Source organism: Erigeron canadensis, chromosome 3 (genome assembly GCF_010389155.1).
Source record: "Erigeron canadensis isolate Cc75 chromosome 3, C_canadensis_v1, whole genome shotgun sequence".
In the NCBI taxonomy this organism is placed as follows: domain Eukaryota; kingdom Viridiplantae; phylum Streptophyta; class Magnoliopsida; order Asterales; family Asteraceae; genus Erigeron; species Erigeron canadensis.
Genome location: NC_057763.1, coordinates 31,122,090 through 31,134,950, shown reverse-complemented (window position 1 = coordinate 31,134,950; position 12,861 = coordinate 31,122,090). Strand labels below are relative to the sequence as shown.

The 12,861-nt window shown below is 36.1% G+C and overlaps 3 protein-coding genes across 3 annotated transcripts; 1 reads left to right on the top strand and 2 right to left on the bottom strand.

Moving 5' to 3' along the window:
* Nucleotides 1–3,572, top strand: LOC122592741 (tRNase Z TRZ2, chloroplastic). Its single transcript, XM_043765035.1, has 8 exons — nucleotides 1–471; nucleotides 1,459–1,621; nucleotides 1,709–1,779; nucleotides 2,261–2,356; nucleotides 2,437–2,550; nucleotides 2,624–2,692; nucleotides 3,164–3,238; nucleotides 3,316–3,572. The coding sequence occupies exons 1-8, from the start codon at nucleotides 82–84 to the stop codon at nucleotides 3,406–3,408; spliced, it is 1,071 nt and encodes a 356-aa protein (XP_043620970.1). The 5' UTR covers nucleotides 1–81; the 3' UTR covers nucleotides 3,409–3,572.
* Nucleotides 3,509–7,339, bottom strand: LOC122592740 (3-oxoacyl-[acyl-carrier-protein] synthase, mitochondrial). The gene is made up of 14 exons (XM_043765034.1): nucleotides 7,126–7,339; nucleotides 6,201–6,430; nucleotides 5,721–5,828; nucleotides 5,569–5,640; nucleotides 5,410–5,496; nucleotides 5,074–5,225; nucleotides 4,857–4,937; nucleotides 4,734–4,767; nucleotides 4,587–4,653; nucleotides 4,396–4,472; nucleotides 4,214–4,274; nucleotides 4,059–4,141; nucleotides 3,861–3,932; nucleotides 3,509–3,765 (listed from the first exon to the last, which is right to left on the bottom strand). The coding sequence occupies exons 1-14, from the start codon at nucleotides 7,241–7,243 to the stop codon at nucleotides 3,604–3,606; spliced, it is 1,404 nt and encodes a 467-aa protein (XP_043620969.1). The 5' UTR covers nucleotides 7,244–7,339; the 3' UTR covers nucleotides 3,509–3,603.
* Nucleotides 7,340–8,465: 1,126 nt separating this feature from the next.
* LOC122591141 lies at nucleotides 8,466–12,861 on the bottom strand. Its single transcript, XM_043763355.1, has 10 exons — nucleotides 12,756–12,861; nucleotides 11,764–12,009; nucleotides 11,435–11,644; nucleotides 11,262–11,342; nucleotides 11,080–11,166; nucleotides 10,890–10,985; nucleotides 10,383–10,436; nucleotides 9,374–10,300; nucleotides 8,919–8,958; nucleotides 8,466–8,821 (listed from the first exon to the last, which is right to left on the bottom strand). Exons 2-10 carry the CDS (start codon nucleotides 11,998–12,000, stop codon nucleotides 8,670–8,672), a joined length of 1,884 nt encoding a protein of 627 aa, XP_043619290.1. The 5' UTR covers nucleotides 12,001–12,009; nucleotides 12,756–12,861; the 3' UTR covers nucleotides 8,466–8,669.

Here is a 12,861-nt window from a genome sequence, read left to right as displayed (position 1 = left end):
AAAAAAAAAAAAAAATTGATCCAAATTATCAGCAGATAACACAAAACCTTTGTTAAACCCTCTGTTTGTCACACAAAAAACATGTTATTCTTGATGTCTGTCAAAAGCCCATTGATGCCCCCATTACAGCCTCACACAACACAAAAACAACATCAATTCATAACATTGAAAAAACCAACAAAAACCCATGTTTATAATAATAATACTTCAATTAAGGCCCAGAAAACATCTGGGTTTTTGTCAGCAATTGGGAATGCAATTGAGGAACAAGAGTATAGAAAAGCAAGGGCTGAGGTTATTCGAAAAGGGACTGGGTTAGAAGGTTATAATATTGAGGGTGTTTCAATTGGTGGGCATGAGACTTGTGTTATTATTCCTGAGTTTAAGTGTGCTTTCGATATTGGAAGGTGTCCGCCCCGGGCCGTTGGGATGAATTTCTTGTTTATTACTCATGCTCACCTTGATCATATTGTAAGATTTTGATTTTAAGTCATATATATAGAAAAAGTTGTGGTTTTTATGGTTGGTTTAATTGGAAAGGGTGTTTGGGATTGCGTTTTGGATGAGATTATCTGATTATCACGTTTGCAAAACGCACATAGTTAGATAAAAAAGTGATTATTTGTGATTTTCTAGAGATAAAATGCAGTTTTAAAAGAGCTTTGAGACATTTTTTTTTTCTTTTCTGAAATGCTTCAAATTTGTTTTGAAAATGAAATTCGGAAAACCTTTTAAAGCTGTTGACGCTTTTTATATGGCGGAATGAAGGGTTTTGTATGTTTTATATTGAGATAATAGTACAGGTCATCTAGTTTGCCTTATTGAAATTTGGTTATTGGATTTTAAGTTGAATAAATAGTGTTTGTGATTATCAGCAACAAAAGTATATTTAGGATTTTGAGGCTCCCGAAATAAGCAGAATTTGTCAAACTGTCAAATAATTGCGACTATCTGATTGTCACAACTTCAAACAACATAAGCATATGCAAACACCGTCTCTTTGAGCCCGTTTTCTCTTCGTATATCAATCTATTATGACTATTTCATGCTGCATAATCACCAGCAAAAGACAATGCACACATCCTTTAACTTACTTTATAGTTTGTTGATTCATATTTAGAAAAACCTATGTAAAAAAATGGTAATGGGGGGAACCCTAGCCCCGGTACCACAATTGGATACCCATCAACCCACCCCGTATGAGCCATATGATGCCGGTAAAATACCTCCATCCTAATCCCCACATGATCTGGGCACCCCGAAGGATCAAACCCGCGTATTTAAACTTCACGTATGGGTCTAGGCTTCATTGGTAACGGGTACCTTAAAGGAATTATTTTTTGTCTCCAGCGGGGATCGAACCTGAGACCTTATGGTCACCAAGTGCTTGCCTTACCACTAGGCTAATTCCTTGTTGGTTGGAAAAACCTATGTAAAGAATGAATTTTATGGTTTTAGGGCGGGCTACCGATGTATATTGCAACTCGTGGCCTATACAGCATGAGTCCTCCGACTGTATTTGTACCTCCTTCCATTAAAGAGGATGTTGAAAACTTGATTGAACTTCACAGGAAGATGGGTCAGGTGGAGTTAAATGTTGACTTGGTTGCACTGGATGTAGGTCTGGTTTCTTTAAAGGCCTCTTCAGATTATGATACATTGGCACTTTATGCTTTTTAAAGCATAACATGTATGTTTTTTTTCTCAGGAGAAACATACGAGCTAAGAAACGACCTTGTTGTCCGCCCATTTAAAACACACCATGTGATACCGAGTCAGGTACATTCTCTTGATCTTTGGTATGATCGTAGGCTGTTTTATGTCTTTCTATTGATCCACCTATTAAGAAACATCGAGTATGTGTCATAAGTTTATAATCAAATAAGAAAGGGCCTAGTTACTTAATAATCAACGGGGTTCAGGGTTCTTTAGCGTGTTCCTTGCCAATGGGGTTGTTGGCTCATTGGTAAGGTCTTTGACGTTGGGAGGATCCACCTGGGTTCGAGTCCCACTTCCCACATTTGTGGGGATGGATTAATTGGAGATTTTTCGAGAGTCTAGGCATTCGTGTAATTTAGGAGTGTAATTTAGGAGTAGGATAGGAAGCCATTTTAAAAAAAAAAGTGTTTTCCTTTAGATATACATTGGATAAAGTACATTCCTAGTGTTGCTAAGGAATTGATTGGCTGCTGTGATAGCACTTGTCCCTTAAAATTAAGAATGATATTCGTCATTAATCGACTTTTGTGATAAACTTCAGGGTTATGTCATTTACTCGGTTCGCAAGAAGCTGAAAAAGCAATATGCTCATTTGAAAGGACGAGAAATTGAGAAAAAGAAGAAATCTGGGATTGAGGTTTGGAGTTTTACTTTTCCACAAAGCACAAGCACCCTTTTATTATCTTATTTCTTCATGATTTCTATTTGTACTTTTAGATTACAGATATCATATTGTCCCCGGAAGTGGCATTCACTGGGGATACGAATTCTGATTTTCTACTTGATCCACGAAGTTCTGATGCCTTGAGGGCCAAAGTTCTTATAACTGAGGTAAATTTCATAGTTCGTATCTGATAGCTTTGCATTAAGTTCTAATTTTTAACCGGAGTTTAATCTTGGATAGGCTACTTTTTTGGACGACCAATGCAACATTTTGCATGCACGAGACCATGGTCACATGCATATTGACGAGGTATTATTTCCATCTAAAATACACAACTAGGTGGCAACTTGACTCATGCGATTATGAATGAATCAATGTGGGCTGTGTTTCATCTCAAACGAGTCAAGTAAAAAAGCTTAGCTAATAGGGGATGTGTCAAACAGATTGGAAGTTGGGCCTAATTTTTATCTAATGCATACATCCTCATAAATCACTTTCTTTGAAGATTTATACTCGTATATTATTAATCCCATATAATTATTATGATACTACAATCATAATCAACAAAGTTATAATTATAAAAGGATGACAAAAATCAAAATCAAGTGTTTTCGAGTCCAGCCAACCCTTGATTGAGTTATTCGCGTGAACCTACTTTGACCTGTGACCCAACCCAACCATATTGCCTCCTATGACACTATACCCTTTTATATTAGAAAAAGGTTCATCATATATTCATTCATATGTGCTTGTGGAATGATTGTACATATCTAACTTCAGATTATCGAGCATGCTGAATGGATCCGAAACAAAGCCATTCTCCTGACCCATTTTTCCTCACGCTACCATATTGAGGTACTCAAGTAACCCTGACAAATTCTTTTACCATTTTCAACTTTTGGTCTTTATTTTATTTTTGTTTGCATTTGCAGGAAATTCGTCAAGCTGTGACAAAGTTGCAGTCAAAGGTTTCAGGCAAGGTGGTTCCGCTTACAGAAGGTTTTAGATCATTGTACTCGTCATAAACGCATAGTTGGACTTCATATTTTGTTTAGTTTCTCAAGTATTGTGCATATGTAGAGTTTGGATTAGAGTATTGGAGTCATTGGATGTTCTCACAGCTACTATTGTAAAAGAAATTATCTTTAAAGAATCAAGATTTCAACAAAAAAGTGTTTAGTAGTCAAAATTGATTACAACTAACAATACAATATTTCTTCCTACAAACTTGCAAACAAGAGTGATGCATTTGTTCCTCCAAAGCCAAAAGCATTTGATAAGGCTGCTCTGATTTGCATCTCCTTTGAAGCACTCAAAGGCATGAATGCTTCTTCGAAAATGGGATCTGGGTTGCTCAGATTTAGCGACAAGGGTGCGATTCCCTGCACAGACAAAGCACAAAATTTTCCATAAACTTATAGATAAACAAACACAGAAAATTATGTAAACATGCCATAATTACAAGATCTTGTATTACATTACGTATGGCAAGAACTGTGAATATTGCCTCCACAGCTCCAGCAGCCCCAAGAAGATGCCCAACAGCACCCTAAATGGTTTATGAGAGATCCAATACAACATTAGAACATCTTTTTAGGTCATTTTCAAACTAAAATATTGGAAACTTACTAAACTTTTAGATGCTTTCATCGATGAAATATCTTTATAGAATTACCTTTGTGGATGAAAAAGCCAAGGCACCAGATGTTGCATGTTCAGAAAACAAAGATTTGATTGCATGAGCTTCCACCGTGTCACCTGATGAGTAAATGATTGATGATTAATACTGAATCATGAGTTTGTATTGAATCTTGGATCAAAATGATATACCCAGAGGTGTAGAAGTAGCATGAGCATTCACATAGTCCACTTGATCAGGACGAAGACCTGACTGCAAGTACAAGAAAGATGACCATTTATTAAATACAAAACTGCTCCACTTAAAAACTACCGAATATTTACAAATGAGGATTCCTTGAAATCAGATGAATAAAAGACTTCAGTTTATCTACCTGCTTTAAAGCACGAGACATGGCCAGTATAGCACCTCTTCCATCCGCATGCGGTTGTGTGATGTGATGTGCATCACCTGAACAAGAAGTGAATACGTGAAGATGGGAACACTTCGAAGTAGGAATATCAAAACGTGAAGGCCAACAAGGCCAGTAGGAATATCAAAACGTGAAGGTCAACAAGGCCAAACCTGACATCCCATACCCACGAAGCTCAGCATAAATATTTGCTCCTCTCTCTTTTGCGTGTTCCAGTTCCTATGACAAAAGCTTAAAAAAAATAAGTGATATAAAACAAGAATGTTACATGCGAAATTTTATGTGCTTGGATTACTCACTTCCAAGACAAGAACACCAGCACCTTCTCCTATTCTGCATCCAAAAATGTGTTCTAGACAACAAATTATATTGCTCATCGCAGAAAGAAAATGATTACTATGCTAATTTATTTACAAACATACACAAATCCATCTCGATCACAATCAAAAGGCCTTGAAGCTTCTTGAGGGGTAGAGTTGTACTTTGTAGATAGCGCCCTTGACCTGCATGAGATCATATCACACAAGTCCTCATGAAGTCAAATACTTTTGATCTATGTAAGACAATAACCTAAGTACGAACAAATTACAAAAGCATGTGGTGACCTAAAATCTTGCTAAATAATTATTAAACTATTGCCTGCAAAATCCTGCTATAGATAAAGCGTCAATGCTGGCCTCTGTTCCTCCAGCCACCATTACATCTGCATCACCAAACTGAATCATTCTTGCTGCATCACCGATCGAATTAGCCCCTGTGGCACAAGCTGTCACTGCAGCATGATTCGGTCCCTATTTTCGAATTATAAGTTTAATATGTGTTGATCACATTTTCTAAATATCATACTGTATAAAAAATATATGCATATATCATGCACAAACGGAAGGGTCAAATTTAAGATCCCATATCATACACGTTTACAAGAAATGACACATTTATTAAAGAAGACAAAATATTTTGTTACTGATTACACACCTGGAAGCCATACTTCATGCTAACATGACCAGCTGCCATATTGATCAATATCCGAGGAACGAAAAAAGGACTAAGACGACGGAGTCTCTGCATTAATTTTTGAAGTTAATAGTGAAATAAATAATCAAAGCATGACAGAATAAATGTACAGAAACAAACCTTATCACAGATCAACTGTGACGCATCAAGTATATCACTGATGCTTCCGATTCCTCCACCTATAGAAACTCCCTGATCTCTTCAAGTTAGAAACAGTATAATGCAACATAAACAATGCAAAACAGAAACATATGTGGTAAATGGGAACTTACGGTTTTCTCCTTGTCCTCCTGCTTAGCGGGTATCCAGTTTGCATCTCTAAGTGCTTCATCTGCAGCACACAGTGCATAGCTTATAAACCTTGCAATTGATTTACCATGCTGCAAAAAGGAACCCACAAACATCAATTACAGGATTGATTATTTCTACCTTGCAATAAATAAAGAAAGTGAAGTGAATATTGAAATGATACTTTTGATTTCTACGTAGGTTGAAAAGTGTAGAATAAAAGTACATGGTGTTATCGTTAGGCACCTCACATTTAAACAAGAGGTCCGAATTTAACCCTTTGTATTATTAACTTTAAAAGTACCTTGCTTTAAAACAATCACCCTATCTTTAACAACTTTACATGGTTTAATAGTGAACTTATCAATCTTAATTTCATCCCATGGCAATGCACGTGCATATAAACCTACTAAACCATTAAACACTAAAGTAAGATTCTTGCAAAGTTTTGTATCACATAATACCTTAGAATCGAGCCATTGTGACTCGTTAAACTCGCCAGGATTAGTACCACAAGGTACAACAGCAGCCACTTTAGAAGTCAACTGATCAAATGTGTACAACTGAGTATCTTGATCAAATCCACTCATTTTTAGGTCCTCAATAGATAAAGCCCTGATTCCACTTTCCCCTTTGATTAACCGGTTCCATGTAGTTTCCACTCCACAGCCCAATGGTGTAACCATTCCTAATCCTACAACAATCCAAAATCAAACACATTAATTCACTACCGTTTTCTTCACAAAAACGTAACGAATTTACAAAAAATTGTCATCATATCTAATGAAGTACCCCATACCAAAAAAGAAACCTTATTTACCAATAAATGTAAGTAACCTTAATGGTGTCATTTCACAATTTAAAATGTTATTGTATGCCTCTTATAAATTCTTACCTTCTAATGCACTAAACTTACAAAACAAAATTGTCTAACTTGAAAAACTCCCATTCTACTTAGGTATCATCAGGTTTAGCCAATTTGAATGGTTTATACCGTCTAAGGATGGGTTGAATTCAGGGCAATCTACGCATACAGTATAAGGTTTTCGAAGTTTAATACATTAAATAGTAACTCGGGAACAATGTTGCATACTATTAGAGTTGGACTACCATCGAACTCTATAGCACATCGACCTATTTATGAAGTTAAGGTAATGTTCTATAGGACCCTGTCTGTGTTCCCTATATAAAGGATCATAAATATTCATAGCTAAGGAAGGTTTCCATCATGTAACAAATCCGATAAGATATCCTTAAACCGGTCACACTTAAATCTGCCTAGTGTGTTTTCACTTTTGATTCTTGTACAAATATAAAAATGACAGTTTTTTTGTAATAATCCGAAAAAAAAAAAGAAAGTTAATTGAATTTAGTAAAGGAAAAATATACCAGTGACAACAACTCTTCTTTGAGGGGGAAATGGAGGTGGTTTAAAGGGTTTTTGACTGCTTGAACTATGAAATTGGCGACCAGATTTTAGCAGCCGACACCACCGCCTCATGTTCATGTCAACTGACTTTTAATTGATTTTTTTGTTGTTGTTGTTGAGGGATGATGGGTTTTAGCCCACAATGAAAGAAAGAAAGAAATCCTTAAAACCCCAACTGGTTTTGCTGATGATGATGTTTGTTTTGTTGTATTTTTTTTTTTTAATCTTTTGATTGATGTTATTTGTGGCCCTTGATGTATGGATGAAAAGCCACTTAAGGTCCTTTAACTATCAATATTGTTATCATCTAGGTTGGGTTTGGATTATTGTATATTTCTTTAAGTAATAATCAGCCATTTTAATTTTATTTTATAGCTAGTTAATAGTAGTAGTTAATAGATAGCATTCGAGATACCACAGTGACATTCAATTGGGCAGTATGAGGTGCTCGACTCACACATGCCTGGGATAAACTCAAGACTCTCAAAAACCCCATTAATAATCCATCAATACAAATGTAGGAACTGAGATTTGAACTCTGATCATGGATTCAAATCTTTTTTCTTGTCTGGTTAACCATAATCTCACAAAATTTACCTTCTTTCGTGTTTTCCATAAGCCGATTTATGTAATAGGTTGAGTGAATCCATTATAAATGAGAAATGCAACAGATCTATTAAAAGTGTTTATCTATGATCTCATTGACTATGGGTTTTTCCTTCGATACACGAGAAATATATGGAACCAAATCCCTATCTTTGAACAATGGTCTAGATAAGCATAAGTGAAAACATGTTGCATTACTTGGTAACAAATCTACTTTCATTCCCGACAGGACTTACGGCGGATTTTCAGATAAAGAAAATTTCATATTAATATCGCTTCGGGGGTCACTGTGATAATCGGTAAAAACTAGCATTTTACCTCGCAATGCAGTGGTGGTGTTGGCTCGGTTGGTAGTGGTGGTGGCGTGACGGGTAGTGGCGGTATAGTTATTATTGTAAAAATAATTAATGTTAAAGGGTAGTGTAGTTATTTTAAGAGTTGATAGATTTATGATATAAACTAATTCATTATGGGTATTTTAAGTAGAGATGTTTAAATTAATAAACAAAAGAGAGAATTAACTATTAATTCATTAAGTGTAGAATAGTTATTTCGTATGAGGATTATGAGAGAGAGTGTTGAAAGGGCTAAAAGAGAGTGTGTTATAATTTATAGAAAGTAGTAAGAGATAAAAGAAACTAATTTTTTTTGCTCAAGACATTGCCAAGTGCTAAGGGGGCGACCGCCGAAAACATCATACAACCACAACCAAATGTTTTCAATTATTAACAGTGTTCATATAATTAGACCCAATTTATGGTGGTCTTTGAAGTTTTCTCAATCATATACAAGAAAAATTCTTTTGTTCGCGCAATCAACATATACAACTTCAAACACTTTCAACAGCTATGTACACGAAGGCATGAGTGCAGCAAATTGCAACTTTTCCAACAATGGTCTAGAAAGCAATGCATGTCTCCAAAGAGGATTTGGCCAGCCACAACAAGCCTGGATCATTCCTCTTCAACACCAAATAAGCCTCTGCTCTACCAATCTCGTCTTGAACAACATCTTCACAAAAACCAATCAAAAACAGTATCTCCATTGCAGCTGAAACAGAACCAACATAACAAAGTTCAGAATGTAAATCATTATGATGTCATTAAGTTTGTGATAATTCTAATCAGAGATGTAGAAATATGCTCACCATTGTAACTTGCTATGTTCTTATGGATTACAGGGTTAGCCTGCAGATGAATCAATCGGAAATTATCAGTATATTTCTAGCCGCTCAAACAGGTAAACTAAAAATTAGCATAAAAGGAAATGCGGTCAAACATTTCAGGAATTAGAAGTCATCCAAAGTGTATTTTTAATTCATACAACCTTTGAATCATGATATACGTCGACATAATATAGTTTGTGAAATCATGTATACTACATTGATTATTTATCATAATAAGAAAGTACATCTTCATGGAAAAAGAGTTGGTGGTTCCACGAGGCGCTTGGACACAGCCCAAAACGTTTGACCCACACTAAAACCTTGTCCATTTTGACAATGTTACCCAACCCACTTGACATGCCCATTTTGCCATTTGTGAAGGTCAATAAGGAGTATGAACCTTTAGAATGACAGATTTTCTATAACTATTTACAAACCTTGCGAAGTTTCTTGAATTTTGTTTCATCGGGGTGTTCAATAACATTCCTGACAATCTTAACGAGTGTCTGGAAAACCACTGCAGCCTCTGAAGGACTAACTTCTGATTGCAGCATCTTAATGGATTTATTCAAACGATTACACGCAATCATGACAGGATCTTGAATTCTCTGTAGTTCATCATCATGCAAGATACCATCATCAGGATCAGGCTCGTGGATTTCCCTCTTGTGTTCATCTTCAGACACACCAACCAAAGTACCCAATTCATCAGAAGTCACATTGTTTTGGGTCAAATCGCCACATGGTTCAGATTCCATAGCTTCACTGTTCAAACTATCATCCGGATCAGGCTCATTTTTGCTGTGAAGCACTTCATGGTCATCAGGATCAGGTTCATAAGTTTGCTTCTCGCTAATGTCCATAGCATCTGACTTATTCATGGCCACATCCGGATTACTTACTTCATGGTCATCAGGGCCAGGTTCATAGGTTTGTTTCTCACTGATGTGCATAGCATCTGGCTTATTGATGTTCAGGTCCGAGTTGGGCTCATTTCTATTAATTACTTCAAGGTCATCTGGGTCAGGTTCACAAGTTTGTTTTTCGCCCAGGTCCAGGACAGCTGGCTTATACATAGTTACATCCATAGAATCATCAGGATCGGGTTCTTTATGTGTTTCGGGTGTTCTTGATAGATTGTTGGATGCAATTACTAAACGTTCGTAAGCAGCAGCAACTGAAGATGCTCGAGCATTTGCCAATGAACTGGATGACTGGCTTCCTCCAAGTTTATGAGACAAACTACCACTAATACTACTATCAGTAGCATGAAACTCATATCCATGTTGTTGTGTCTTCTGAGATCCACTTAACGTGTGACCCGTGGATCTAGTCCAGTCTAGAGCACTGGCCTCCTTGTTAAGCTGCTCGTATAAAATAAGGGTTACAAAAAAGGTTTTATAAAGAACTTATTATAGAAGAACAATCGAGGGATACTAGTCATACCTGACTATCTAGAGCAAAGAATTTTGCATCATGTTCAGAGTAAACCCTATGGGCCTGAAGACAAAAAAAAACCAGTGAGTGAAAAAGGCCTTATTTACCAGAGGTGGAGATAACAACCCATTTACTTATGAAAGGTGGAGTCGGGTTATGTTTGGTCTCCAACCAGTCAATTAATAAAAATAATATGAACCAAATGGGTTGAAAGCCTCCCGAAGTGTATTTAAAATGCATCAAAATTTCATAAATCAATATGTTTAGAAAATCATATTACTGAAATTACATTGGCTATAATTTTGGACAAAAAATTCTCTGACCAGCTAGACCCATCCCAAATTGACCTATTACATGACATGTGTTAAACCACTAGCCAACCTACCGGTTATGTTACCTCTATGAATTTCGTACACATAACATAAGTTGTTGCAAGTTGTAACAACAATACATCATGTGAATCAGATTACAGGAAAACCAAAAAAAAAAAAACTTGAATGATAAAGAAAAGCTTACAAGTTCATGCAAGAGAGTCTTCTTAATGCTCTGATATTTTCTGAAACCCTTGAGATCATCAGTTCGAAGACGCAAAGATATCTCCTCGCCATGATTCTATACCACCAATTCAGAAACCAAGTGGGGATAGTAAGAAACCAAAACAACGAAAACCGAATGCATTTTTACTGTGATTGGAAGTGAATTTTACCTTGTTAAAACCAAGAATGCACACAGGACTCACGCCAACATAACCCTCTGGAGCCATCTCTGTCATAATTCCCACATGCCATTTATGCTTTAATCAAAAAACCAGAATCAGTATATGGTGATAGACCAGGCCAGTGTGTTTAATACCAACTAAAATGACCGAGTTGTTGACAGTAACAATACCTTATTCATGATAGCAACTATTCCTGGATCTGCAGCAAGCGTGTGCATTAGTCTCAGTGCCTCTGAAGCCGGAGGATATAACTATAACTCACAAAAAAAACATATAATCAGATCATTTCAAAATACTGTCCTATAAATTAAGATGGTTATCCCAGACAAGAATCAATAAATACCTCGATCCCTGGAAGATCAAGTGTTTTAAAAGCACCAAAAACATAATTTCCATGTGGAAGCTGCAACGGTGTAGCAACCCCATTCGACACCCTTTGTCTAATTCGCTTCTCCTCTTCATCAAACCCAGCTATTCTCATATCCGTCTTTGCATCTTGAAGAACTTGATCAATCTCTTCTTTTGGCACTCCCATCATTTGTATAGCCTTCCCCTAAAAGTATAAAGCACAAACCATGTAATTCAAAATCCAATACCTCAAAAGTTACACATACCAACATCATTTTTATAAACTTATTAGCATAGCATCGAAAGAGAAATAACAATAGGCACCTCGATGATGGAAGCTTCCTTCAAGGTAACATGGGAGTGCTCGTCAGAGAAAGGAGATAACAATTTTGAAGATTTCTGGGCTCGAACAATGAGCTTCAAAGTATCTGCTTTCACTGCAGTCAGTTTCTGCAACTCATGCCCCAATTCTTTTAAAGTAGCACCTAAATCCATAGGCACAACATACTTCTTCCCCCTCCAAGTAACCGATATTTCGCTAGTATTTCTTGCTTTCTCCATTTTCACCTCCTGCAAGCATTAAGTAGCCATTACTAACACAAACTTGAATACCCCTAAACTTATATTTGCTTCTCTATGCATCATCAGGTCACTAAACGGTCAAATTTCATATATTGTAAAAGAATACCACAACCAATCCACAACTTACTGTCCTATCCCTATCAACCCCACCGAGAAAGGCCCATCTCGGGTCGGGAACTAACTAAGCTCTACACATCTTGAGGCCATGGAATAAATTTTGTAAATTGAACTCTATGATCCTAAAGTTTATAACTTTTTATAGAAATTGTCCACCCACATACATACATATTTACAGTTTGTCCGTCATGGCACTAGAACCGCACATACTTCTTAGTTGATCGATCATCTCGAATACTACTGGGCCAAATTCTAAAGGCACCCTAGTCCAAAATGTCACACTAAAACCACATATAAATTATTAAAGTAACAAACTCTGGGGCTCCAAATTGAATAAAACTAAATCTAAATTCAATCCAAACTTTATACATCCATCAACTACAAGATTAGAGCTTTGATCATTGAAAAGGCATACAAACACAAAACATAGACAGCAATAAGCAACAAAGTTATAAATTTAGCCATGACTCATGTAAAAAAAAACATATACCCATAAACTATTTATTCACATAAACCTTAAAGATGAAGAATATATATCTATTAAAGCTATAAATATCATAACTTTTTATAGAAATTCAGGAGAAAAGAACAGGGGAAATTAAATTGACAGAAATCACCTTTTGTATTTGTATGGAACTATAATTGATTCAAGAGATATTTTTGTGTATATATTTATTTATGTTTATTTTATGTGTGAACTAAAATAATGAGAAAGATTGTATA